This window comes from Gopherus flavomarginatus, chromosome 18 (genome assembly GCF_025201925.1).
Source record: "Gopherus flavomarginatus isolate rGopFla2 chromosome 18, rGopFla2.mat.asm, whole genome shotgun sequence".
Classification (NCBI taxonomy): Eukaryota; Metazoa; Chordata; order Testudines; family Testudinidae; genus Gopherus; species Gopherus flavomarginatus.
The window spans coordinates 3606904-3631471 of NC_066634.1; the positions used below are offsets into that span (position 1 = coordinate 3606904).

At 63.1% G+C, this 24568-nt stretch overlaps 2 protein-coding genes across 3 annotated transcripts; one reads left to right on the top strand and one right to left on the bottom strand.

Moving 5' to 3' along the window:
* Positions 1-1320: 1320 nt before the first annotated feature.
* Positions 1321-8316, bottom strand: PRRG2 (proline rich and Gla domain 2). The gene is made up of 8 exons (XM_050928035.1): positions 7883-8316; positions 6357-6541; positions 5461-5579; positions 5013-5176; positions 3941-3989; positions 3244-3370; positions 2127-2270; positions 1321-1698 (listed from the first exon to the last, which is right to left on the bottom strand). Exons 3-8 carry the CDS (start codon positions 5561-5563, stop codon positions 1668-1670), a joined length of 618 nt encoding a protein of 205 aa, XP_050783992.1. The 5' UTR covers positions 5564-5579; positions 6357-6541; positions 7883-8316; the 3' UTR covers positions 1321-1667.
* A 478-nt stretch (positions 8317-8794) lies between these two features.
* Positions 8795-23749, top strand: NOSIP (nitric oxide synthase interacting protein). Of its 2 annotated transcripts, XM_050928031.1 has the most exons (10): positions 9107-12759; positions 19184-19511; positions 19949-20033; positions 20458-20563; positions 20815-20896; positions 21215-21356; positions 22081-22187; positions 22556-22743; positions 23284-23392; positions 23475-23749. In XM_050928031.1, exons 3-10 carry the CDS (start codon positions 19964-19966, stop codon positions 23544-23546), a joined length of 876 nt encoding a protein of 291 aa, XP_050783988.1. In that variant the 5' UTR covers positions 9107-12759; positions 19184-19511; positions 19949-19963; the 3' UTR covers positions 23547-23749. The 2 variants fall into 2 exon arrangements, with proteins under 2 accessions (XP_050783987.1, XP_050783988.1); XM_050928030.1 differs by lacking the exons at positions 9107-12759; positions 19184-19511 and adding an exon at positions 8795-9057.
* The last annotated feature ends 819 nt before the right edge of the window (positions 23750-24568 follow it).

Genomic DNA, 24568 nt, shown 5'->3' on the forward strand with positions numbered 1-24568 from the left:
GGGGCTATGATGCATGCTGAGTTTCCACATGCACAGGATCGCTGGGCGTGCATCAGCACCATTCACACCCCAGCCACACAGGTCCAAGCCTTGGCTCAGGAAGCAGTTTGCACAGATGCACCAGCAGCAGAGCGTGCACCAGCGTCCCCGTGTCCCCAGGCGTGACTTGGCCCTGGCAGAGCGTGCACCAGCGTCCCCGTGTCCCCAGGCGTGACTTGGCCCTGGCAGAGCGTGCACCAGCGTCCCCGTGTCCCCAGGCGTGACTTGGCCCTGGCAGAGCGTGCACCAGCGTCCCCGTGTCCCCAGGCGTGACGTGGCCCTAGCAGCACGTGCACCAGCATCCCTGTGTCCCCAGGCGTAGCTCACCCCTGGCAGAGCATGCACCAGTGTCCTCGTGTCCCCAGGCGTGGCTCGGCCCCAGCAGCACGTGCACCTGCGTCCCCAGGCATGGTTCACCCCCGGCAGAGCGTGCACCAGCATCCTCGTGTGCCCAGGTGTGGCTCACCCCTGGCAGTGTGCACCAGTGTCCCCGTGTCCCCAGCCGTGGCTCAGCCCTGGTGGCACGTGCCAGGTGTGGCCGGAGCGGCTCTCCGCACAGGTACGATCACGCACCCCGCTGCGGGAAAGGGGGCCGGCTGGGGCAGGGTTTCACACCCAGGAGCACTCAGCCGGCGAGACGCGCCCTCACCCCAGACGTAGGACACGGCAGGTTCTAGCAAACGGCTGGCGCTTTATTTCACTGACAACAATCCCGGCGCGGGAGGCGGGTCCCAGCCCCGGTGCAGCCGGATCCAGGGGGATGGGGACCGGGTGGGTCAGCGTCATCCCTGGCTGGCTCCTCTGTGCCCCGCACTCTGTCAGACGCCACTCACAGCACAAGCACACGCTTGTGCGTCGCACACACACTCAGTGTGTCACATGCTCGCTTCATCCTCGCACTCACCCCATCGCATGTGTGCACATCACCCAGCATGCTCGTGCCCCCTCACTCCTCCACACAGACTTGTGTCTTGCACACTTTGACCCGCTGTCTCTCACTCATCCATCCACCCCCAGCACACATGCCCCCGTGTCTGGCGCACACACACCCATCCCTGTTGCACATGCCCCTAGCCTTGCACACTCGTCCCACACTACACATGCCCCAATGTCTTGCACACTTGCTCCCCATCACATTTCCTATCTTACACGGGGTGTGTGAAGTAGAGCGAGTGTGCATCTTGCACAGCCACTCCCCATCACACACATCCCTCATATGTTGCATACCCACTCCCCATCACATATGCCCGCCATCCTCACACACTCACCCCACATCACAATCACATGCACTCTCGTGTCTCAGACTCACACACAGACACACACCGGGCACATTCATCCACGTGCCTTACATACACGGCCCGATCATATGCAACTCTCCAACCTTGCACACTCACTCCAGTCCCATGTGCCCCCTGCCTTGCACTCCCCTTTGCATGCACCATGTGCCACATGCATGTACACTCACCTTGCACGCTCACCTCACACACACCTGCACATTCACCCCATTTCACTTCATGCTTTGCACACTTACTGTCTCACACATTCACCACACACTCATCATGTCCAACGGATGCATACTCGCCCCCCGACACACACACGTAGCAGCAATCCAGTGGCTGTGGGTCCGATCAGTGGGGCTGGGCAGAAGAGCTGGGAGCCCTGGAGGAAAAAGGAAATTAGGTTACACGCTGGGGCCCAGGCAGAGGGGACACAAAGTCGGTGTCCCCCGCTTTGCAAACAGCGCACCCCAGACCCGCGTAGCCCCAGGCTCAAGTTTCACAGGGCCCTGCCTGCACCAGCCTATGTCAGTGGGGGCTCTGATCTCAGCCGGGGGGGAGTCTGTGTGCCTGAGAACGGGCTGATAGGGGGCTGCACTGACCCCACCCCCCTAGCCAAAGCGAGGGGGCCCTGGCACTGCACAAACCCTAGTGAGACCATCCGAGCCCCAAAGAGCTGCCACACGAAACACACGAAAAATTATTTACAGATTGTCACACAGCTAGGAAGGGAGAGAACTCAGGAGTCCTGGCTCCCAGCACCCCCCAACCCCCCCAGACGGACAGACAGACAGCCGAGGTGGCCCCCACCTGGGATAGGGCGGGGGAGGTGCATCGTGGACACCTGACGCCTCCAGTGCCTCCTGGTATGAGGGCAGCCCAGGGGGGCCCAGCGGCTTGGGGTCGCCAGGGAGGCAGGTCAGGGGCACATCGGGATTCAGGGGCACGTGGACGCTGTGGGGGAGACAAACAGGAGGATTATGGGGGGCACACACCACTCCCCCAGCAAATCCACCAGGGGAACGTCACCTCAGCACCTCCCCCGTGGGCCCTGTGCTGCTCCCCCCTTTCTCCCCTCCACTAGGGGGTGCTGTGACCCCTCCCTTCTTCCTGGGGGTGCTGTGCCCCTCCCCCAGGGGTGCTGCGACCCCACCCTTCCCCTGGGGGTGCTGTGTCCCTCCTCTAACGGTGCTGCGACCCCCTCCCTTCCCCCTGGAGGTGCTGTGCCCCTCCCACCAGCTCCTGCTCCTCTCCTTCCCCGGAGAATGCCCTGCCCCTCCTCCTTGGCCCTCCCCTTCCCTTCCATGTAATGCCCCTCCCTTCCCTGGGGGTGCTGCGATCCCTCCCACCACCTCTGCTTCCCTGGGGGCACCTCTCCCACAGCTCCCTCCCCTCCCTTGGGGGTGCCGAGCCCCTCCCCCCCAGGGGTGCTGCAACCCTCCCACTCCCTGCCCTCCCCTGAATGTTCTGTGCCCCACCCCCATCTTCGGTCCCCTCCTCTCTCCTGGGGGCACCATGCCCCTCCCCCCACCCCCTCTCCTCCCCTACCTCCCCCCTGGGGGGGGCATGCCCCTCCCCCCACCCCCTCTCTTCCCCTACCTCCCCCCTGGGGGGGCATGCCCCTCCCCCCACCCCCTCTCCTCCCCTACCTCCCCCCTGGGGGGCATGCCCCTCCCCCCACCCCCTCTCCTCCCCTACCTCCCCCCTGGGGGGGGCATGCCCCTCCTCCCACCCCCTCTCTTCCCCTACCTCCCCCCTGGGGGGCATGCCCCTCCCCCCACCCCCTCTCTTCCCCTACCTCCCCCCCTGGGGGGCCATGCCCCTCCCCCCACCCCCTCTCCTCCCCTACCTCCCCCCCCGGGGGGCCATGCCCCTCATGTGTCTGGCCCCTCCCTTTCCCTCCAGGCCCTGCTGGGCCCCCCCTTACCTGCGTTGCCTGCGCTCCTTGGACCGGTACTTGACCCAATACATGGCAATGACGCCGACCATGATCATCAGAACCAGCCCGGCCACCAGCCCGGCCACCAGCCCGGCCACGTCCACCCCGGGGCTGTCTGCACGGGGGGGCAGGGGGTTAGCAGACAGGAGACCCTGTGTCCCTAGGGGCAGCCGGCTCCCACCCGGCCCCAGGGCAGGGACTGGCTGGCTCAGGGGGGCTGGGAATGGGGCCTGTCCCCTCTAGGGGGCACCGGCTCCCACCCGGCCCCAGGGCAGGGACTGGCTGGCTCAGGGGGGCTGGGAATGGGGCCTGTCCCCTCTAGGGGGCACCGGCTCCCACCCGGCCCCAGGGCAGGGACTGGCTGGCTCAGGGGGGCTGGGAATGGGGCCTGTCCCCTCTAGGGGGCACTGGCTCCCATCCGGCCCCGGGGCAGAGACTGGCTGGTTCGGGGGCGGGGGTGGGGGGGAATGGGACATGGAGCCTGTCCCCTCTGGGGGGCGCTGGCTCCCATCCGGCCCCAGGGCAGGGACTGGCTGGCTTATGGGGGCTGGGAATGGGGCAGGAGCCTGTCCCCTCCAGGGGGTACTGGCTCCCATCTGGCCCCAGGGCAGACACTGGCTGGTTCAGGGGGGGCAGGCAATGGGGTGTGGGGTCTTTCCCATCTAGGGGGGGTGCCCACACTGACCTGAGCTCCCGCCTTTCCCATTGTGGGGATAAGTGTCCCAAAAGGCTTTCTGGGGGGGAGGAACGCAAGAGATGGGTGGTTAATATAGGGGTACAGCTGCTCTGCTCCCCCACATCTGCCTCCACCCTCCATTTAGAGACCCTTAATCACTAAACCCCACTTTCCACCAGGAGTCCTGGCTCCCAGTCCCCCCTGCTCCAAACACTAGACCCCACTCCCCTCCCAGCACCAGGGATTGAGCCCAGGAGCCTCAGCCTCCCCCCTTCCCCATCCATCATGAAATGGAAAGGGGCAAATTCACAGCTCATCCCACACAGCGAGGGTGGGCCTGGGGAACTCTATGCCACAGGATTTCATGGGGGGGGTGCAAGGAGGCTGGGAGAGTCCTGTTGCACTTGGGCCTGCAGAACTCCCTGACACAAGGTCCCCGACGTTGGGTGGCGAGCATGGCTCACCTGACCCCTAAGTAAGGAGGCCTGCGGGGCTGGGGGGGGGTGACTTCCCTAGGGGCGGGGGGCATGTTACCTGGTAATGGCATAGTTTGGGACTGCACCTGCTCAGAGATGGGATGCTGAGCTAGATGGGGGTGATCTGGGAGGGGGGCTACCAGGCTGATTGGTGGTACCTCAGAGCTGCCTCACCCCCCACAAAATGAGGGCGAATCCCTCTGCCCCTGGAGCAGTACAGGGATTAGGACCCAGCCGGCTCATGGGGTCAGAAGGGTTAACCGCCTGCCCCGCCCCCTCTGCTCTCATGCCGCAGGGCCCCATGGGTAACGTGGGCTTCCACCCCCACCCAAACCCGGGTGACGCACCCACCTGCACCAGGCTGGGAAGGAATTCACCCGCCCCAGGGAGACAGGGGTGGGAGGTGAGAACCCAGGTGTCCGGGCTCTGGGCCAGCTGGGATCCTTCCCTGAGACATGGCTGCTCCCTGCTGGGTCATGGGGACCCCACTCCCCCATCCCCCCTACACCCAATCCCCTTGTGGCACCCAAGTCCCCTCCCCCTCTGCAGCCTCCCAGGCCTCCGTGACCCCCCCCAGCTCTGTGTGTGCCCGCCCAGTACTCAGCTGTTGCAACGTCGTTCTCGAAGACTTCCCGCGCCTCCTCGTAGTTGCAAACCTCCTCCCAGCACTCGCGTTCCAGGTTCCCCGGCGTCACCAGCTCGAAGTCCCAGTGATTGTAGAGAAGTCGGCGCCCCAAGAATCCCTGTGCGGCATCTGCACCCAGGAACACTGGAGGGAGGGGGGAGAATGGGGGTCAGGACGCCTGGGTTCTATCCCCAGCTCTGGGAGGGGAGTGGGGTCTAGTGGTTAGAGCCGGGGGTGCGGGGGCTGGGAGCCAGGACACCTGGGTTCTCTCCCTGACTCTGGGATGGGAGTGGGATCTAAGAGGTCCCAATTTAGGGCACGCACTCTCCTAATGGGTTGAGAGAGGGAGGGATTCAGCCAGGATCCTGAGTTGCTCCCTCTCCCAGGGTCTGGGACCCCCATTAAAGCCCCCCCACACACACACTTACCTTGTCCCCCGAGTGGTGTGTGGGGCTGCTGCCTTTGGGGAGGGCTGGCAAAGGTGGAGACGAAAGCCTGGCCCAGCAGGAGCAGGACAGGCGACCTCCACATGGTGGGAGGAGGGGACCTGCAATGGGGGGGCGTGTCAGTGGTGGGGGGCAGCCAGCCCAACATCCCTTGGTGCCCCTTCTCCATCACCCCCGGAGTTGGGCACCCCCAACTCCATGATCTGCAATTGGTACCAGGCTGACACCACCAAATTCCCCCATTGCGTTACCCCAAATCCCCCCTGCTCTTGGGGCAGTGAATCCCATCCCCCAATTCCTCCACCACCCACAAACTGCTCCCAAAGCCCATCCCCCAATTCCTCCAGCACCCCCAAATACACCCCCTTCCTGAACTCCCATCTCCAGACTCCTCTAGACACCCCAAATCCATCCCCTCCTGCATCCCATCTCCTCCTGTACCCCTAAATCCACCCCTCCCAGAACTCCCATCTCTTCAGCACCCCAAATCCAGCCCCTTCCTGAACTCCCATCTCCTGACTCCTCTTGCACCCCCAAATCCACCCCCTCTGAACCCCATCCCTCCAGCACCTCCAAATCCACCCCCTGAACCCCATCCCTCCAGCACCCCCAAATACACCCACCCCCGACTCACCTAACACCCTCAAAAATTCACCCCAGTCCCTTTAGCACCCCAACACCCCAAAATCACGCTCCCACCCCCTGTCCCGGCCCCAAACCCTCCCATGTCACCTCTGCCCCACCCCACACAACAGGGAGGTGCCCAGAGTTCACTAGTTCCCGGTTACCTCCACCTCTGCCAGGCCCCCCCAGCCTCCTCCCCGGCGCCCCAGGACCCCACGGGAAAGTTTCCAGGCGAAGCCCGAGCCCGACCTCACCTGCCGCCCGTCCGGGAAGGGGGCGGGGCCGATCAGAAAGGGGGGGGCGGGGGGCTCTGCCCCTAACCCGGCCCCCTGGACCGGTCCGGGTGTGTCGGAGGGGGGCGGGGTCCGGCTGATCTCAGGGGAGCGCGGCGAGGGGGGGCCCCAACGGATCGAGGTTCCTGGACCCGGACGCCTGGGTCCTTGTTTTGGACAGAGACAGCCCAGGTGAGGGCGGGGGAGGGTCCAAAGGTCACATGGCGGAGGAGGGGCAGGTGCAGCCTGGACAGGTGGATTCCAGGGGCGGGGGCGGGATTCCCAGAGAGTTCCGGGGGGGCAGGTGCCGGGCGTGCAGTGTGAGGGGATCCCAGGGGTGCAGGTGCCAGGAGGTAGCGTGGGGAGATCGGGGGGGGGGGGGAAACCTGGAGGAACAGATGCTGAGGGTGCTGTGTGGGGGATCCCGGGGGAGCAGGGCTTGGAGGGCTGTGCGGGGGAGGGATCCGGTGGGGGCTGAGTGGGGGTCTGCATGGGGGCAGGTGCTGTGGAGGATGTCGGGGGGGCAGATCCCGGGGGGGAGCTGAGTGGGGGGGATGGGGTGGGAAATGGTGCTTGGTGGGGAAGGAGTCGGGGAGCAGGCAGTGGGGACCCTGCAGGGGCAGGCACAGGACTCAGGTGAGGGGCGCTGTACATGTTGCCACCCTGTGCATCCTTCACCCCACTCTGCAGGGCTGGGGCAGCAACCAGGTGGGGAGACCTCCCCCGCCCCCTCCCACAGTGACCTTTCCAGGTAAGGAGCCTGTTTCTGAGGGACTGAAATGGGATTGGAGAGCTGGGCCGGGACTCTGGGGCAGAGGGAGGGTAGATTGCGGGGCTGGGAGCCAGGACTCGTTCTCTCCCTGGCCCTGGGAGGGGACTGGGAGCTGGTGGTTAGAGCGGGGGGGGGAGGGGCTCGGAGCCAGGACTCCTGGGTTCTCTCCCCAGCTCTGGGAGGGGAGTGGGAGCTGGTGGGTCAGAGCGGGGGGGGGAGGGGCTGGCAGCCAGGACTCCTGGGTTCTCTCCCCAGCTCTGGGAGGGGAGTGGGAGCTGGTGGGTCAGAGCGGGGGGGGGAGGGGCTGGCAGCCAGGACTCCTGGGTTCTCTCCCCAGCTCTGGGAGGGGAGTGGGAGCTGGTGGGTCAGAGCGGGGGGGAGGGGCTGGCAGCCAGGACTCCTGGGTTCTCTCCCCAGCTCTGGGAGGGGAGTGGGAGCTGGTGATTAGAGCAGGGGGGAGGGGCTGGGAGCCAGGACTCCTGGGTTCTCTCCCCAGCTCTGGGAGGGGAGTGGGAGCGGGAGCTGGTGGGTCAGAGCAGGGGGGAGGGGCTGGGAGCCAGGACTCCTGGGTTCTCTCCCCAGCTCTGGGAGGGGAGTGGGAGCTGGTGGTTAGAGCGGGGGGGGAGGGGCTGGCAGCCAGGACTCCTGGGTTCTCTCCCTCTCTAGGGAGACTGACAGAAAATGGGGGGAGGCCCCCGGCCCTGAGGACGGCTGCAGGGGTCAGGCCGGCACTCACTGGTGAGTGGAGCGACCCGGCGCAGCCTGTCGGCGAGTGCTGGGGGTGGGGATGGGTCCCCCCAAGCCTGGGAGCCAGGGGAGCAGAGCAGACTGGGGCTGGGTCACCCCACTTCCCACAGAGGCCGGGGGGTGCGGCGTAGGGCCCCAGAACACCGAGGACCGGCCCTGCCTGGCCCCACTTTCCCGAGGGGGGAACAACCCGCCCCGGAACCGTCCCGTCGGGTCGCGTTTTCAGGCCGGCTTCATTTCCCCGTTGCACCTCAGGGGATATGTGTGGAGCTTCCACTTCCGGCCTCCTCCACTTCCTGTTTCCGGTGCGGTGGGAGAGGAGAGGAGAGGTGAGGCGGCGGGGGGGCGGTAACCAGGAAACCATCAGGATGTGCTGGGGGGTCCCCCCTGGAAACGGGTCCCCCCGCCCCTCCCCCACCCGCGCATGGGGGGTCCCCCCTGGAAACGGGTCCCCCACCCCTCCCCCACCCGCGCATGGGGGGGTCCCCCTGGAAACGGGTCCCCCACCCCTCCCCCACCCGCGCATGGGGGGTCCCCCCTGGAAACGGGTCCCCCCGCCCCTCCCCCACCCGCGCATGGGGGGGTCCCCCCTGGAAACGGGTCCCCCGCCCCTCCCCCACCCGCGCATGGGGGGTCCCCCTGGAAACGGGTCCCCCCTCCTGACCCCCCCAGCACCCTGACAGCCCCCCACACCTCCCCCTCCCCCCACGAGGTACCCCGTGGTCTGCCTGGCCCTGGGGAGGGAGCGGGGATGTCCCGTGTCGTCCCCCCCCAGCTCCAATCCACCCGCCTGTGGGGCGGCTGCGCCCTGATCCTGCGGGGGGGGGGGTGTCTGCTCCGCTGGGCTAAATCCAGGTCGCGCCTCAGCGTGGGGGGGCTTCCCGCGGTCCCCAGCTGCAGAGGGACAGTCCCAGGGGCTGCCTGGAGCAGGACCCGTGGGGCCAGCCCTGTCGTCCTGCCTGTGTCTAAAGAGGGCGAACGACGCGCCCCGGGGAACGACGGCCTGTTGGCCTGACGGGGACCCCGCGGCTGGTGCGGGACTCGGCGAATCAGGCGTTAATGGAGGGAAACGTGATTGATGCCAGTTGACGTGGGCTTTCCGAGAACAGGGCCCGTCGGACGAGCTTGAGATCTGTGTTTGCCGACATCCCCGGGGGGATACAGGTAACGGCGCCTATGGAGCAATCGTCGCCGGCTGTGCGGCCGCTCGCATGCTACCGGGTGACGTTTTGGTTAGCAGTCAAAGTTAGACTGATCTCACATTTACCACGGCCAACGTGATGGGGATGAAAAACTGCCTAACGGCTAGATCGCAGCCTGTAAACGGGGCATCGTCATTGAGCGGGCGTGTTTCCCCTGGGGTCCTGCAGGGGTCGGGCCCTTTGCTATTTAACACCTTTACCAATGACCTGACGTCACTGGCCCTCAGGATGGGGGCTGCCCCCCAGCTTTGGAATGGTCTCCAGAAGGCTGTGTTGAGTGTGCTGGATTGCCGGGGCGGGGGGTCCCACTCTTCTGCCAGACTCAGCCCCGCGGCTTCACTGCCTCCTGAGACTGGACCTCTGGGCCTGCAGCCCCCCCTGCGTCCTACTGTGAGTTTCGCTCAGCAAGTCCCCCAGACCTCTGAAGGAGACTTGGCCAGCATGTGCAGTGGCGCTCGCCGTCAGAACAGTCAGGTTTTTTTGGAGGCAGGAGCATCCCTCTCCACAGATATGGGGCCTAAGGCCCACGCAGCTGGGCTCCATCCACACCTGTGTCTAAGCAGACAACCCGCTTCCACCCACTAGGCACCAATGCAGCACATGGGAGAAACTGAGGCACGGACAGGCCTCATCAAAAAAATTACAAAATATTCCCGCTTTGTCACACCTGGAAGAAAACACAAAACTATGGCTGATAAAGTTTGCAGATGACCCAAAAATTGGGGGTGTGATAAATAACCTGGGGGACAGGTCAGGGATACAAAGTAATTTGGATTGGCTGGGTAAGCTGGGTGTAGGCAAACCCACTGGGGTTGTGGGAGCAGAGAGCGCCAGCCGCACAGACAGGCTGGGGGACGAACCTGGAAAAGGTTTGTGGGAAATTCCGTAATGTTTGGTGTGAATATTGTGGGTGCCTCAGTTTCCTTGTGTGCTGCGTGTTTGACTAGGTGGAGGGAAAAAGATTGTTCCATCTCTGCAGAGCCCCAGAGGACCAAGTGTGATTGTCTGGCTGCCTGGGCCCCACGCCCATGGATTACCCCAAAGACAGCGCCTGGCCACATGGTGCCTACCATCCCAGAGTCACTCCTGACTAATCAGGGGGTGCATTGCTCCCTTTCAGGGGGTGTCTCCCCCAGGGGTCCCATCTAGGGGGACTTCCTGTGGGGAGCTCGTGGCGGGATGCAGGGGGGGCATCCCCTGATTAGTCACCCTCCCTGCCCTGCCTCTGAGCGTACAGCCCAGCAGGGGGCTCAGGACCTTCCGACTGGGAGGAAGTGAGTTACCTGGGGACAGGGCTTGACGCTTTGTCCCGAGGTGGGGAAACCGAGGCACAGCCAATGAGGGCTGCCAGTGAGCTGGGCCAGGTTCCGCTCCCTACCGCAGCAGCTGACTTCCAGACCGAGCTGCGGAAGGATCCCTCCTGAGAGAAGCTGAGGACCTTTGCTGGCCACGGCGTTGCTGGACCCCTTAGGGGAAGATTCCTGTGTCAGAAATGGGTTCCCCCGGGGAGATGGGGGGCAGCTGGTGGTCCCCCAGAAGCACCGGCACAGGCTACTGTACCTGACCAGGGATGGTCCTCTCTCAGGACACCAGGCAGAGGTTGCTGTAGAATTTTTCCTGGCCCGGAGCCTTTGATGCCGTCCGGCAGCACTGCAGGTCCTGCGACTCCTGCCAGAGGGTGGGGAAGGCCCGGGACAAGGGTTAAGCAGCCTTGAGGACCCTGCCCATCGCAGAGGAACCTTTTCAGATGGTGGCCATGAACATAGTGGGACCCCTCAGCAAGACCACCCAGTCAGGGAAGAAATGCATCTTGGTGGGGGTAGATTTCACTACCCGCTACGTACAGGTGGTGGCCTTGTCCTCTATTGAGGCAGACACCATGGCGGACGTGCTGCTGACCATTTTCAGCAGAGTGGGGTTCTCCAAGGAGATCCTTACAGACCTGGGGTCCAATTTCATGTCAGCCCGCTCCAGGGCTCTGGGAGAAATATGGGGTCTGGCACACCTGGGCCTTAGTGTATCCCCCTCAGTCCAACAGGCTGATGGAGAGGTTTTTTGGGACCTTAAAGTTGATGCTGAGCACTTGTATGGACCAGCCCCTGGACAAGTATCTACCCCACCTGCTGTGCGCGTACTGGGAAATGCCCCAAGAATCCACAGGGTTCTCCTCTTTTGAGTTGCTCTTCTGAAGGAGAGTGAGGGGACCCCTGGACTTGGTGAGGGATGAATGGGAGAGGAAAGCCGCTCCTGATGGAGAATTGGTGGTGGAGTAGGTGCTGGCTTCAGGGGTGATCCAGCTGCCCACCAGCCCCTGGGCCTCTCCTGTGGGGCTGGTCCCCAAGAAAGATGGGGTGGGGGGAGTTGAACCAATTCGGTGTGGACTCTTGGAAGCTCAATGCCGTCGCCATGCCTGGGCCGGACAAGATTCTAGACAAGTGGGGGGTGGGGGGAGGGTTATCTCGCTGTTGTGGATCTCACCAAAGGTTACTGGCACCTTTGCACGGAGAGGCAGGTTGAAATCTGCCGTCACCACCCCAATAGGAAGTGTTTAATTTGTGCTCGGCCCCTCCGGGCTTGGCCGTTCCCGGCCCCGGCACCCCCGGGCTTGGCCGTATCAGTTATGAAAGTGAACAAGTGCTTGAGTCCTGGCACCTCTTTTGTTACAAACTCTGCAGGGCTTTTTGAGTTCCAGGTCCTGCCTTTCGGCCTCAAGGGGTATCTGCCGCCTTCCAGCGCTGGGTGGATCATTACTGGGCTCTGAAGGAGGCTCTAAGCCAGGGCCCGGTTCTGGTAAACTCAGACTTCAATAAGTCCGTCCTGGTGTCCCCGACGCCTCAGATCCAGGGGTGATGCTAAGGAGGAGACACCCCGTCGTGTACCTGAGCGAGAACCTGCTAGGCCTCAAGGGAGAAGGGAGACCTGGCCATAGGGTGGGCTCTTAAAAAGCTTCAGCCGGATCTATTTGGGGGGCACTTTACTGTGTACACCAACCACTCGCCCCGACGGGCTGCACCAAATGACGGGGGCTAATGCCAAGGTGCTGAGACGAGTCTGATCCTCCAGGATCATGAGTTGGAGGCGGGCCATGTGAGTGGATTGGCAGATGCTTTGTCCCGGGGCGGGGAGGGGACTGAGCTTCCCCAGATCAGCGGCCAAAATGACCCCGCTCCCTTTGGTCTCGAAGGGGGCAGAGCGGTGACGAAGTGGGAATCCTCGTAATGGTTTGTGTGCATGCTGCGTGTGCCTCGGTTTCCCTTGTGTGTTGCGTATTTGACTAGGTGGGGGGAGAAGGTTTGAGCTCTGCAGAGGATCAGGTGTGATTGACCCCTGGCTGTCCGGGCCCCACCCCCATGGAGAACCAGGAAGACGAGGCCTGGACATTTGGTGGCTAGCAGCTAAGGAGCCAGGCGCTGGTTCCAGACAGTTAAACTGGCTGAGATTCCCTCCAGACTAAGCTTGGGGTGCATTACTCTCCAGGGGTCCCATTCAGGTGGACTCGCTGGGGGAAGCTCCCAGCGTGCTGCAGGCTCCCCACACGGTGCGGTGCCCGAAACGGCTAACACAATCCTGAGGTGTTGTAAGGTTCTTCGGAGGCTACAGGCCTACCCAGGGTGCTCTGCAAGAACGAGGCCACACACACTGTGAGCTATTGGCTTTAATGAAGGTAAAGTGACACACCCGCAGCGGGGACTCCTGGCGGTGCTGTCACGGAGGCGGGGAACCCAGCGCAGCAAAGCTCGGCCTGGTATGGAGTCCAAAGGCGGGACCAGGACCGGGACCAGGCAGCTATATATACAAAACCAGAAACAACTCAAACATAAGCAAATAGGGTCTTTCCACAGGCCGTGTCCGCCCCTTGGTCAGAGGCCATGCAAAGCGATTCTAACCAGTTGAAAGTGGATTATAACTGGTGTGCCGTGTCCTACGGTGACCAGCTGCCGAGAAAGCCAAAATACCCTAGCTAGGCCGTAACACAATCTTCCGCGGTTCCCTACATTCTTCCCCTCGCTTTCTTGAGTGACGCCAGTGACCATGAGGACCCCGAGGGGACGGATGTGGAGCACCGGGAACAACAGCTTCGGCTACGCATACAACATGCATATAAGCTCAATAAACAAAAAAGGCCAAGACAAAGACCCTGCACCAAGTGGGCAGCCCAGCCATGTAAGGAGGTGAGCCAGGACCAGAGCCAGGAATCCCCCTGTTGTTGGCGAATGCCCTCCGCCAGATGGCAAAGACGCTCCAAAGCGGCCTCTACGGAGGGCCCAAGATCAGTAACATTAAAGCAGCACATCCCGGCAGAGTCCTGGCAGGGGTGGCCGTGCCTGAGTAGCAAATAATCATCGGCCAACCTATTCCGTAACATTCCCTGGCGTACTTCTCCGAGTACTGGGCCTCGAGCCTGGGCCGTGAAGTGGGTCCCTAGGTCACTCTGCACAGTGCGTGTGGTCCCATAACAGGAACACAGTTGTTGGCAGCGCTGCCAGTGTGGTTGTCGCTGCCGCGGTTGTACTCGGGTGCACCAATAGCAGGCCAGTATAGGTGTCCACGGCCGTGAAGGCATACTGCTAGCGCCGCTCCTGGGGCAAAGGGCCTATGTAATCGACCTGCCAATCTTGGCAGGGGCCCGTGGCTCAGTAGATTCGACCGGCCGGTCCTGGAAGGGCAATGGGTGCCAAGCGGGAGCAGATTGGGCAACCTGCCCGGACAGTGCGGCACGCTGCCAGTGGGAGGGAGGTACCCTGGCGCAGGGCCGCATACTGTGTTGTGTGGGCCCCGCGATGGCCCCCTTCCACATGGTAGCGCTCGGCCAATTGCACGACTTCCTCTCGGGCCATGCCGTCGGCCGCCGCATTCCAGTGGGCCTCTGCGGTCTGGGCTTTCATGTGGGCGTCCACGTGTCGCACAGCCGGGGGGCCCGCTGGGCATAGTGGAGGAGCTGTTGCCATAGCGCAGTTCCCCACAGGGGCCGGCCGGCCAATTCCCAATTCTTTGCTTCCCAGGCCGTCACCCAGGTCCGGAGCCTCTTTTACAGGGCTCAGCTGTCTGTATAAATATAAGCCCGTGGTGGGGAACCTTCAATGGTCATTGGCTAGAGCCGGCTGTCCCCCAAGCCATGGCCACCATGTCCGCATATGGGGCGTACGCTATCGCCCTCCACTGCCAGGTCCCCTGGGTGGTGTAGGCCGCCGACCCATCCGTGAACCATGCGTAGACCCGTTCCTTGGCGGACAGCTGGTCCATGGGGCGGGCCTCTCCTACCGGAGAGGGGGGCACAGGGTCCTCCACGGGTGGCAGCTCGTCCGTGAGAGAGGGCACATGCTCAAAGGTGATCGCCCCCAGCAAGACGGCGTGGGAGGTGGAGATAGAGGGCCAGCCCAGCAGCATGCGCTGCTGTAAATAATGCTTCCACTTGAAGTGGGTGGCATTCTGTGCGACTCCTGGCGGCATTTGGGCGGGGTCCTCCTGCACCCAGCGTCCCAGGGGGATGGGCGTGCGCACAACCACTGGTGTAGGGCCTGTCACATGCTCTGTGTCTTGTAATGCCCAGACCACGGCCAGGATTTGTGTTTCCAGAGGGGTGTAGCCGGGCTCCGCCCCCTTCAAGGCCCGGGACCAGAAGCCGATGGGTTCTTTCTGTTGGCCCCCTACCGGCTGCCAGAGCCCCCAGGAGGCCACGTGCGCCACCGTGGTGACTTCCAGCTCGAACGGGACCCCGGGCTGTGGGGCGTGGAGCCAAGTGTGCGTAAGCAGGGCATCTTTGCACAGGTCAAAGGCGGTCTGGTGGCTACGCGCCCATTGCCAGGGCACTGCCTTCTGTACTAAGGCTTGTAAGGGCCGCGTGAGGAACGCGAGATGGGGAATGAACGTACGCCAAAACCCAAGTAAACCAAGAAAGGCTTGCAGCTCCCTCTTTGTCTGGGGTGTGGGATAACCCTGCACAGTTTGTCGCACCTTTTGAGGAATCTGCCGTTCCGGCCCCCCCACAGAATGCCCAAGAAGACCACCGTCTGAGCGGGGCCCTGTATTTTCTGCGGGTTGAGGCTCCACCCACGCGTCTCCAGGCCCTCCACAATGGCGTGTAAGGCGTCCGCCACCACCTGGCGGGAGGGGCCAGAGACCATGACATCATCAATATAGTGATAGCGATGGGCTAGCGGTGGTAACGGTATCCGGGCCAGGTCAGCGCTGGCCAGCTGGTGACATATGGTTGGGGAATGCTTCCAGCACACAGAAGGTGTATTGGCGAGCCTGCCATGAAAAGGCGTATTGCTCTTGGCTACCCGGGGCAATGGCGGAGAAAAAAGCATTAGCAAGGTCAAGAACGGCATGCCACGGTTGGGCAGCTGCTGCAATATGCTCGATCAAGGTTACCATATCTGGCACCACAGCCGTCAGCGGGGGGGTGGGGGTCACTTTATTCAGCTCGCGATAATCTACTGTCATACGCCAGGTCCCATCCGGTTTCCGTACGGGCCAGAGGGGACTGTTGTAGGGGCTTAGGGTGGGCCGGATAACTTTGGCCTCCAACAGCGCGCTATCGTTTGGGTGATTTCCTCTTCCCTTCCTGGGAGGTGGTATTGCTTCTTAAAGACCACAGCGGCTGGGGGAGGCAACAGAGGGTCGTATTGAAAGGTGAACTGTCAGGCTGGAAGGAGGTCACTAGTGGAGTCCCTCAAGGATTGGTTTTGGGACCGATCTTACTTAAACTTTTTATTACTGACCTTGGCACAAAGAGCGGGAATGTGCTAATAAAGTTTGCGGATGACACGAAGCTGGGGGGTATTGCTAACATGGAGAAGGACAGGGATACTATTCAGGAAGATCTGAACCACCTTGTAAACTGGAGTAATAGAAATAGGATGAAATACAATAGTGAAAAGTGCAGGGTCATGCATTTAGGAATTAATAATAAGAATTTTGGATATACGTTGGGGGCGCATCAGTTGGAAGCGACGGAGGAGGAGAAGGTCCTTGGGGTACTGGTTGATAGCAGAATGACTTTGAGTCGCCAATGTGATACGGCTGTTAAAAAAGCAAATGCGATTTTGGGATGCATCAGGTGGGGTATTTCCTGCAAGGATAAGGATGTGTTAGTACCGTTATATAAGGCGTTGGTGAGACCCCATCTGGAATACTGTGTGCAGTTCTGGTGTCCCATGTTCAAGAAGGATGAATTCAAACTGGAACAGGTTCAGAGACGGGCTACAAGGATGATCCGAGGAATGGAAAAACTGCCTTATGAAAGGAGACTCAAAGAGCTTGGCTTGTTTAGCCTGGCCAAAAGAAGACTGAGGGGGGATATGCTTGCTCTATATAAACGAAATATATAAATATATCAAGGGGGTTAACGTTAGGGAGGGAGAGGAATTATTTAAGTTTAGTACTAATGTAGGCACGAGGACGAATGGGTATAAACTGGATATTAGGAAGTTTAGACTTGAAATTAGACGAAGGTTTCTGACCATTAGGGGAGTGAAGTTCTGGAATAGCCTTCCGAGGGAAGTAGTAGGGGCAAAAGACTTTCCTGGCTTTAAGACAAAGCTTGATAAGTATATGGAGGGGATGTTATGATAGGATCGTTAATTTGGGCAATTGATCTTGAATTACCACCAGACAGGTCTGCTCAATGCTCTGCGGGGAGATGTTGGATGGGATGGGTACTGAGTTGCTGCAGAGAATTCCTTCTTGGGTGCTAGCTGGTGAGTCTTGCCCACATGCCCAGGGTTTAGCTGATCGCCATATTTGGGGTCGGGAAGGAATTTTCCTCCAGGGCGGATTGGCAGGGGCCCTGGAGGTTTTTCGCCTTCCCTTGCAGCGTGGGGCACGGGTCACTTGGTGGAGGATTCTCTGCAGCTTGAGGTCTTCAAACCATTTTTGAGGATTTCAATAACTTGGTCCTGGGATAGGGGTTGTTATAAAATTGGATGGGTGGGGTTCTGTGGCCTGCCTTGTGCAGGAGGTCAGACTAGATGATCAGATTGGTCCCTTCTGACCTATGAGTCTATGAGTCTATAACACCACGGGCTCCCAGCATGGGGTGCCCCGCAGGATCGTCAACGTCCGCACCTCCCACACCCACGCCGCACTTACGTACCGGGGATGGCTGAATGCAAAAAGGCCGTACTGCGTGTCCACCAAACGGCCTCTCAGGACATCGATGCCCAGGATGTATTCCCCGATGGCAGCTGCCAGAACCATGGCCTGGAACGGGGGGGCCTTCCCCAGGGTCAAGGTGACCATGACCTCATACGCCGGGGTCTCAGCTCCTCCGAGGCCTTCACCAGGGTAGCCCGGAATTGGGTTTGTGCAGAGTGTAAGATCGTGACTTCGGCACCTGTATTGAGTAGCGCCAAAACGTGTTGAACCCCTCCCCTCGGCCAGCGGATTACTAGGGGTACCTAAGGGCGTCGGTCCCCCGCCTCCCTCCCGTATGTGGCTGCAGCCACGCATGGAACAGAGGACCCGCCACGCCCTCAATGGGGGCGCGGCAATTGCCCCTCAGCGGGTGGAGCAGAGGGCTCCACTGGCTTGTTTTGTTCCACGCCCCTGTCCCCCTTGCCTCCGGTGCTTCGTTTAGAGGCGGGTAGCTGCATCCATCGCTTATACAAGTCCGCTGTCGGCTTCCCGTTGATTTCCTCTCGAGGGACACCGGCCTGCAAGAGATCTAACCACAAAGTCTTCCGGAGCACCCGCAGCTCCCCCTTCTCTTGTCCCCCACCGGCCTGTCCCCTGCCCTGCTGTCCCTTTGCGGCTCGGACGGCCCTGGGCCGGGCCGCGGCCAGGACAGTCTCCAGTTGCATAAGGGTGGCAGCCAGGTCTCCAACATGCCCATCCGCTGCCATAACAACCGCGAGGAGCGAGGGCTTCAGCTCGTCTGGGGCCAAGCGCAGTAAGGTGGCTTTAATGGGCTTAGTGACCGGTATGTCATCTGGCCCGTCCATGCCACCCATCTCTACGGCCCCGGCCATCCCCAACTGCCGAAGAGTCTGTACCCCTTCGGCAATAGTCTTCCAGGGGCCTGCCTGTGCCTCCAATTCCCCCACCGATGGGTAGGCCGCGCTTACCGCCACCGCCAGCCAGCGGTACAGGGAACACGACTCCTCATTCCCCCTGCGTTGCGGGGGGTTGGACAGTTGCGCACGTACCTGGGAATCTTGTGACAGGACACCCAACTGTTGCAGCTCAGACCGGAGGAGCATGACCGTATTACCAGCATTGTCCCAGGCCCGGACCAGCCAACGCAGGATGCCTTCCCGGGCTCCTGGCGAAACGTCTTTACGATCTGCAATGCACTTGTTTTGAAGGTCCTAACGATCTCTGGTTGCAGCTGGCCACCCTCGGCTCGTAACTCTCTCACGGGGTGGGCGAGTGCCACCGCAGACCTCAGCTCCTCCTCCTCCGAGGAGGACGAGCCCCAAATGTTACCGTCCCAGGCCTCAGGGTCCCAAAAGGGGGCGGCGGTCACCGCACATACCTGGGCCGTGGTCACCGGCCGCCGCCCGAGTCTGAGACAATGTTTATTCGCAACCCGGGCCACCAATACCTCACACCATCTCGTCAACTCCTGGACGTGCTCCGCCTGGGAGGTGACGACCTCCTGGGCCACAGCACAGGCCTCCGCGTGGGCCGCGCACTCCAGCGCCTTTCCTTCCAGGGCCCGCTGTAAGCGGAGCACCTCCTCATCCTGGGCCCGGAGGGCGGTTAGGAGGAGCCACCCTAGCTCCCCCATGGCTCGCCGTTCCGTCCCAGAACGCAGGTTCGCCCGCAGCCGCTGTAAGTCCTCAGTCAGCTGTGCGGGGGTCACTCCAGACACCTGCTGGAATTCCGGCCACTCGGCCGGGGCAGCCCACCCGGCCAGAACCCGCGCTACCGGCCCCCAGCGCTCCGTCTGGGGCCACCCGGGTATGCGCTGTAGGGACAGCGACGGCGTCCCTGCTTCCCCTACCTTCGGCCAAAACGGCATCATCTCCCAGAGCACCTGCTCGCTGCGCCAAATGTAAGGTTCTTGGGAGGCTACAGGCCTACCCAGGGTGCTCTGCAAGAACGAGGCCCACACACACTGTGAGCTGTTGGCTTTAATGAAGGTAAAGTGACACACCCGCAACGGGGACTCCTGGCGTTGCTGTCACGGAGGCGGGGAACCCAGCGCACTGAAGCTCGGCCTGGTATGGAGCCCAAAGGCGGGACCAGGACCATGCAGCTACATATACAAAACCAGAAAACAACTCAAACATAAGCAAATAGGGTCTTTCCACAGGCCGTGTCCACCCCTTGGCCAGAGGCCAGGCAAAGCGATTCTAACCAGCTGAAAGCGGATTGTAACTGGCATGCTGTGTCCTACAGTTACCGGCCGCCGAGAAAGTGGAAATACGCTAGCTAGGCCGTAACACAATCTTCCGCAGTTCCCTACGGGTGTGTAAACGGGCATCTCAAGGCAGGGCCCTGGGGCCCCCACCTCACCAGGGAGGGGAGTGATGAGCTGCAGAGGGCTCGGCACAGGATACAAGTGTCAGCCAGAGTCCAGGAGCTTATGGGTATTTAGTGTCATGAGAAGGGGAAGGGGGAACTGGGTCCCTCTCTAGGTACCGAGGGGCTCAGGCCAACACAGGCGGCTCTCTGGCCCGGGTGCTGCAGGGGGTTGGACGAGGTGACCAAAGCAGACCCAGGGGGGTTCCTGGAAGGTTTGTCCCTTGGGGGACTGATCACAGCTGCGTCTCCCGTCGGGTTTGGCGATCGGAGGGGGCCTGGGGGGGTTCCCCCTTTCCTGGCGGGGGGGTGGGAGGGCTCTTCCCAGGAAACTGGATCTGGGATCAGTGCGGCCTCGGGACTTAACTGACTTCCTCCCCCAGGGACGCTGAGCCAGGATGACACGTCACGGCAAGAACTGCACGGCTGGCGCTGTGTACACCTACCACGAGAAAAAGAAGGACACGGGTGAGATTCCGCCTGCTGCGGGAAAGGGGCATTGGCCGAGCTGGGGTGGGGTGGGGGACCAGGGCTGGGCTGGCAGGGGGCTGTGGGTTGGGAGTGAGGGGCACCTGCAGAGCTGGCGGGGGCAGGGCTGGACTGGCAGGGGGCTGCAGGTCGGGAGTGAGGGGCACCAGCAGGGCCGAGGGGAGCCCAGGGCTGGGCTAGCAGGGGGCTGCGGGTCGGCAGTGAGGGGCATTGGCAGGGCTACAGGGAGCCCAGGGCTGGGCTAGCAGGGGCTGTGGGTCGGGAGTGAGGGGCATCAGCAGGGCTCAGCTAGCAGGGGCTGCGGGTCGGGAGTGAGGGGCACCGGCAGGGCTGGGGGTGGGGGGAGATCAGCTTCCATCCCTGTGCCCTGACACTCTTCCCCCCTCCGCCCCCCACTTCCCAGCCGCCTCCGGTTACGGGACCCAGAACGTCCGTCTGAGCCGAGATGCCGTCAAGGACTTTGACTGCTGCTGCCTGTCCCTGCAGCCCTGCAAGGACCCGGTGGTCACGTAGGTATCGGGGTACTAGAGACACCCCCACATGGATGTGGGGGTCCTGGCAGCTGCATAGACACCCTAAAAGGAGAAATGGCCCTTCTGGGTCCTGGCAGCCACATATTATTCAACCCCCCAATGGTGCTTTAAAGCCGCCCAGCCACATAGCCCCCGAGCCGGCGCGTCCCGGTCTGCAGGCGGGTTAAGGGGTGTGTGGGGGGGGGGGCTGCATCTGAGCCCCCCGCCCCTATTTCTCCCCCCGCCAGGCCCGACGGGTACCTGTATGAGAAGGAGGCCATCCTGGAGTACATCCTGCACCAGAAGAAGCAGATCGCCCGGCAGATGAAGGTAATGGCCCCACAGGGTCCCTGTTGCTCCCCTTGGGGGCTGCGGGGCAGGAGGGGCCTCGCTAGAGCTGGGGGCGGGGGGGCAAGGCTGGGAGGTCGTAATTCGTCTTCTGGTCCCCTGACTGGGTGATTCCTCCTCTGGGCTCAGGGTGGGGGTGCCTGGCCCCCCAGTGGCTGGTCGAGGTACATGGTTCTGAGCCGAGGAACTGCAGGGGGCAGGCGTGAGGCCCATCACTGACAGCCTGGGGGGGGGGGCAGGGTGTTGGGGTGACGGGGGGGCTGTCCCTGCAGCAACCCCCCATCTCCCCCTGCGCTGCAGGCCTACGAGAAGCAGAAGAAGGAGAAGCGGACGGAGCTGGAGGAGCTGAGCCGGGCGGCTGAGGATGCCAAGGTGAAGGGCTTCCTGGCCAAGGAGATGAGCATCGTCAGCAAACCCCTCAATCCCTTCGACCACAAGTCAGGTACGGGGCTGCAGGTGGGGAGTGAGGGGCACCGGTGCGGCTTGGGGGGCAGGGCTGGGAGTGAGGGGCACCGGTGCGGCTCGGGGGGCAGGGCTGGGCTGGCAGGGACTGCGGGTTGGGAGTGAGGGGCACCGGTGCGGCTCGGGGGGCAGGGCTGGGCTGGCAGGGACTGCGGGTTGGGAGTGAGGGGCACCGGTGCGGCTTGGGGGGCAGGGCTGGGCTGGCAGGGGCTGCAGGTTGGGAGTGAGGGGCACCGGTGCGGCTCGGGGGGCAGGGCTGGGCTGGCAGGGACTGCGGGTTGGGAGTGAGGGGCACCGGTGCGGCTTGGGGGGCAGGGCTGGGCTGGCAGGGGCTGCAGGTTGGGAGTGAGGGGCACCGGTGCGGCTTGGGGGGCAGGGCTGGGCTGGCAGGGGCTGCAGGTCAGGAGTGAGGGGCACCAGCTGGACTTGGGGGGCTGCGGGTCAAGAGTGAGGGGCACCGGCAGTGCTGGGGGTCGGGGAGCAGTGCTGGTCTGGCGGGGGCTGCAGGTCGGGAGTGAGGGGCACTGGCAGAGCAGGGGGGCAGGGCTGGACTAGCAGGGGCTGCGGGTCGGGAGTGAGGGGCACCAGCAGGGCTGGGCTGGCAGGGGCTGCAGGTCGGGAGTGAGGGGCACTGGCAGAGCAGGGGGGCAGGTCTGGACTAGCAGGGGTGCGGGTTGGGAGTGAGGGCCACTGCTGTGTTCCAGGGGACCCCCAGCCCGGCCCGAGCAGCACGGAGGAGGCCAAGCAGCTGCCCAGCTTCTGGATCCCGTCACTGACCCCTGAGGCCAAGGCCAGCGTGGTGCGGAAGCCGGTGAGTGCCCTGGGGTCCCGCCCCCACCCCTCCCTCCGCCTGCCCCCTCCACACACACATATTGAAGCTCTCCCAAAGCATCCTGGGAGGAGCTGAAGCCCCCCCCCTCCCCAATAGCATTCCCCCCACCCCACCCCCGGCACTTCTACACGGGCTGTCACTTGCCTGTGAGATCCCCAGCGCAGGGCAAGGGGCTGAGGCAACTCCTGACAAGTTACCTCCCCCTTCTAACCACTAGCCCCCACTCCCCTCCCAGGTGTCCTGGCTCCCAGCCCCCCCTGCTCTGACCACTAGACCCCACTCCCCTCCCAGACCTCGGGGAAAACCCAGGGGTCCTGAGTGCCAGCCCCCGTCTCTCCCCCCTGCAGGACCGGTGTGTATACTGCCCCATGAGCGGGCGACCCCTCAAGCTGCAGGACCTGACCCCCGTGCGCTTCACCCTGCTGGACCCAGCCGTGGATCGCGTCGGGCTCATCAACCGGCAGGACCGATACGTCTGCGCCGTCACCCGCGACATGCTGGGCAACTCGGTGCCCTGTGCCGTGCTGCGCCCCTCGTGAGTCGGGCTGCGGGTCGGGAGTGAGGGGCACCAGCAGAGCTGGGGGGAGCCCAGGGCCAGGCTAGAAGGGGTTGGGGGTGAGGGGCATCAGCAGGGCTGGGCAAGCAGGGGCTGTGGGTCGCGGGTGAAGGGCACCGGCGGGGCTGGGCTGGGCTAAAAGGGGCTGCAGGTTGGGTGTGAGGGGCACCGGCAGGGTTAGGGGAGCAGGGGCCTGTGGGTCGGGGGTGAGGGGAACCAGTAGGGCTGGGAGATCAAGGGGCTGCAGGTTGGGTGTGAGGGGCACCGGCAGGGTTAGGGGAGCAGGGGGCTGTGGGTTGGGGGTGAGGGGCACCGGCAAGGCTGGGGGGGGCAGGGGGCTGTGGGTTGGGGGTGAGGGGCACCGGCAAGGCTGGGGGGTCAGGGGGCTGCGGGTCAGGGGTGAGGGGCACCGCCGGCACCGGGGAGTGTAGACTCACCCTCATTGGCTGGGCAGTTGGCTAATAGCAGGCAGGTGGGCCTGGGCCCTCTGCCCCCCCCCATAGCCGTTCTCCCCCCCAGGGGCGCCGTGGTCACCCTGGAGTGTGTGGAGCGGCTGCTGAAGAAGGACATGGTGGACCCGGTGAACGGGGAGAAGCTGCAGGAGGAGGACATCATCGTGCTGCAGCGGGTGAGTGGGGGCGGGGTGGGGTGTGTTGGGGGGACAGTGTCAGGGCAGCCCCCCTAATCTCCACCTCTCTCCTGTCTTCCAGGGCGGCACAGGCTTCGCGGGATCTGGGGTGTGTCTGGAAGCCAAGAAGTCCCGCCCTGTCATGCAGGCCTAGCCCCGCCCCTTCGTTCCAGAGGCGGAGCTTGTGCCACGTGGTGGAGGGGGGGGTGTCATTTTAACCCCCGAGACCCCAGCGCCACCACCTGCCCTCCTGAGCAGAGAAACTGAGGCAGGTGCTGGGTCAGTGCCAGCTGGGGGGGCCCCCTCTGCCTCCGCCCTGCTTGTCGTGTATCTGTAAATAAAGCCGTGTCCCCCTCATAGCGCATGTGGGTCTGATCGCTGTCATGTCCCCCCTTCTCCAAACTGAGCTCACGCCGCCCTCTAGGCCTCCCACCCTCCGGCGCCTGCCCCTGCAGCCTCCGACTCGCTCCGCGGCCCTGGTCCCCATCGGGCAGTAACCTGCCCCGGCCAGGAGCTCTGCGCGTGCCATGGCACAGAATCCTGCAGGAGTATAGACCCCCCGGCCTCGCCTCTGGGAACCCTGCCCGACTGCTCGATACTTCCTCAGCTCCCAAGTTTGCCCCTTTTGAAAGACGGGCACCACGCCGGCCCTGCTCCGGGCTGCCGGGACTCTCCTGTCAGCTGTGTTTGCCGTTATCATCGCCAGTGGCTCCGAGGTTCTTCTGGCCCCGGCCCCGAGACGTGAATTCATTGCGATTGGCCAGATCTCAAGCGACCCGTCCCGAGCTGCATCCCGTCCCATCCCCTCTGGCCTGGGGTAACGGCGCTAGGTGTCCGGTTGCGTTATTTTTTGGGAGAAGCCGGGAGCGAAGCCGGCAGGGAGCAGCGCCACCTTCCCATCTTCTCCCGTCCCCAGCGCGGCCGACCCAGCCCGTCCTCGAGCATGTTTGAGGAGCCCCTGCTGGTCTCCCCTTCCTCACTGGCGGGAACTCGGCTTTCCCGCTTCAGTCCCTGCCCGCTCGCACTAGTCCCATGGCCGCCTCCCCTGTCTGGATCCCCCCTGGGGTTTGGGGTGCCGAGAAGCTTCTTGGGCCGCCACATCAGCCTCCCTCTGTGTGAGGCTACCGCGGCGTCGAGCCTCCCCTATTAGTCCTTCGGTTCCTTTTCGCTCTCGCC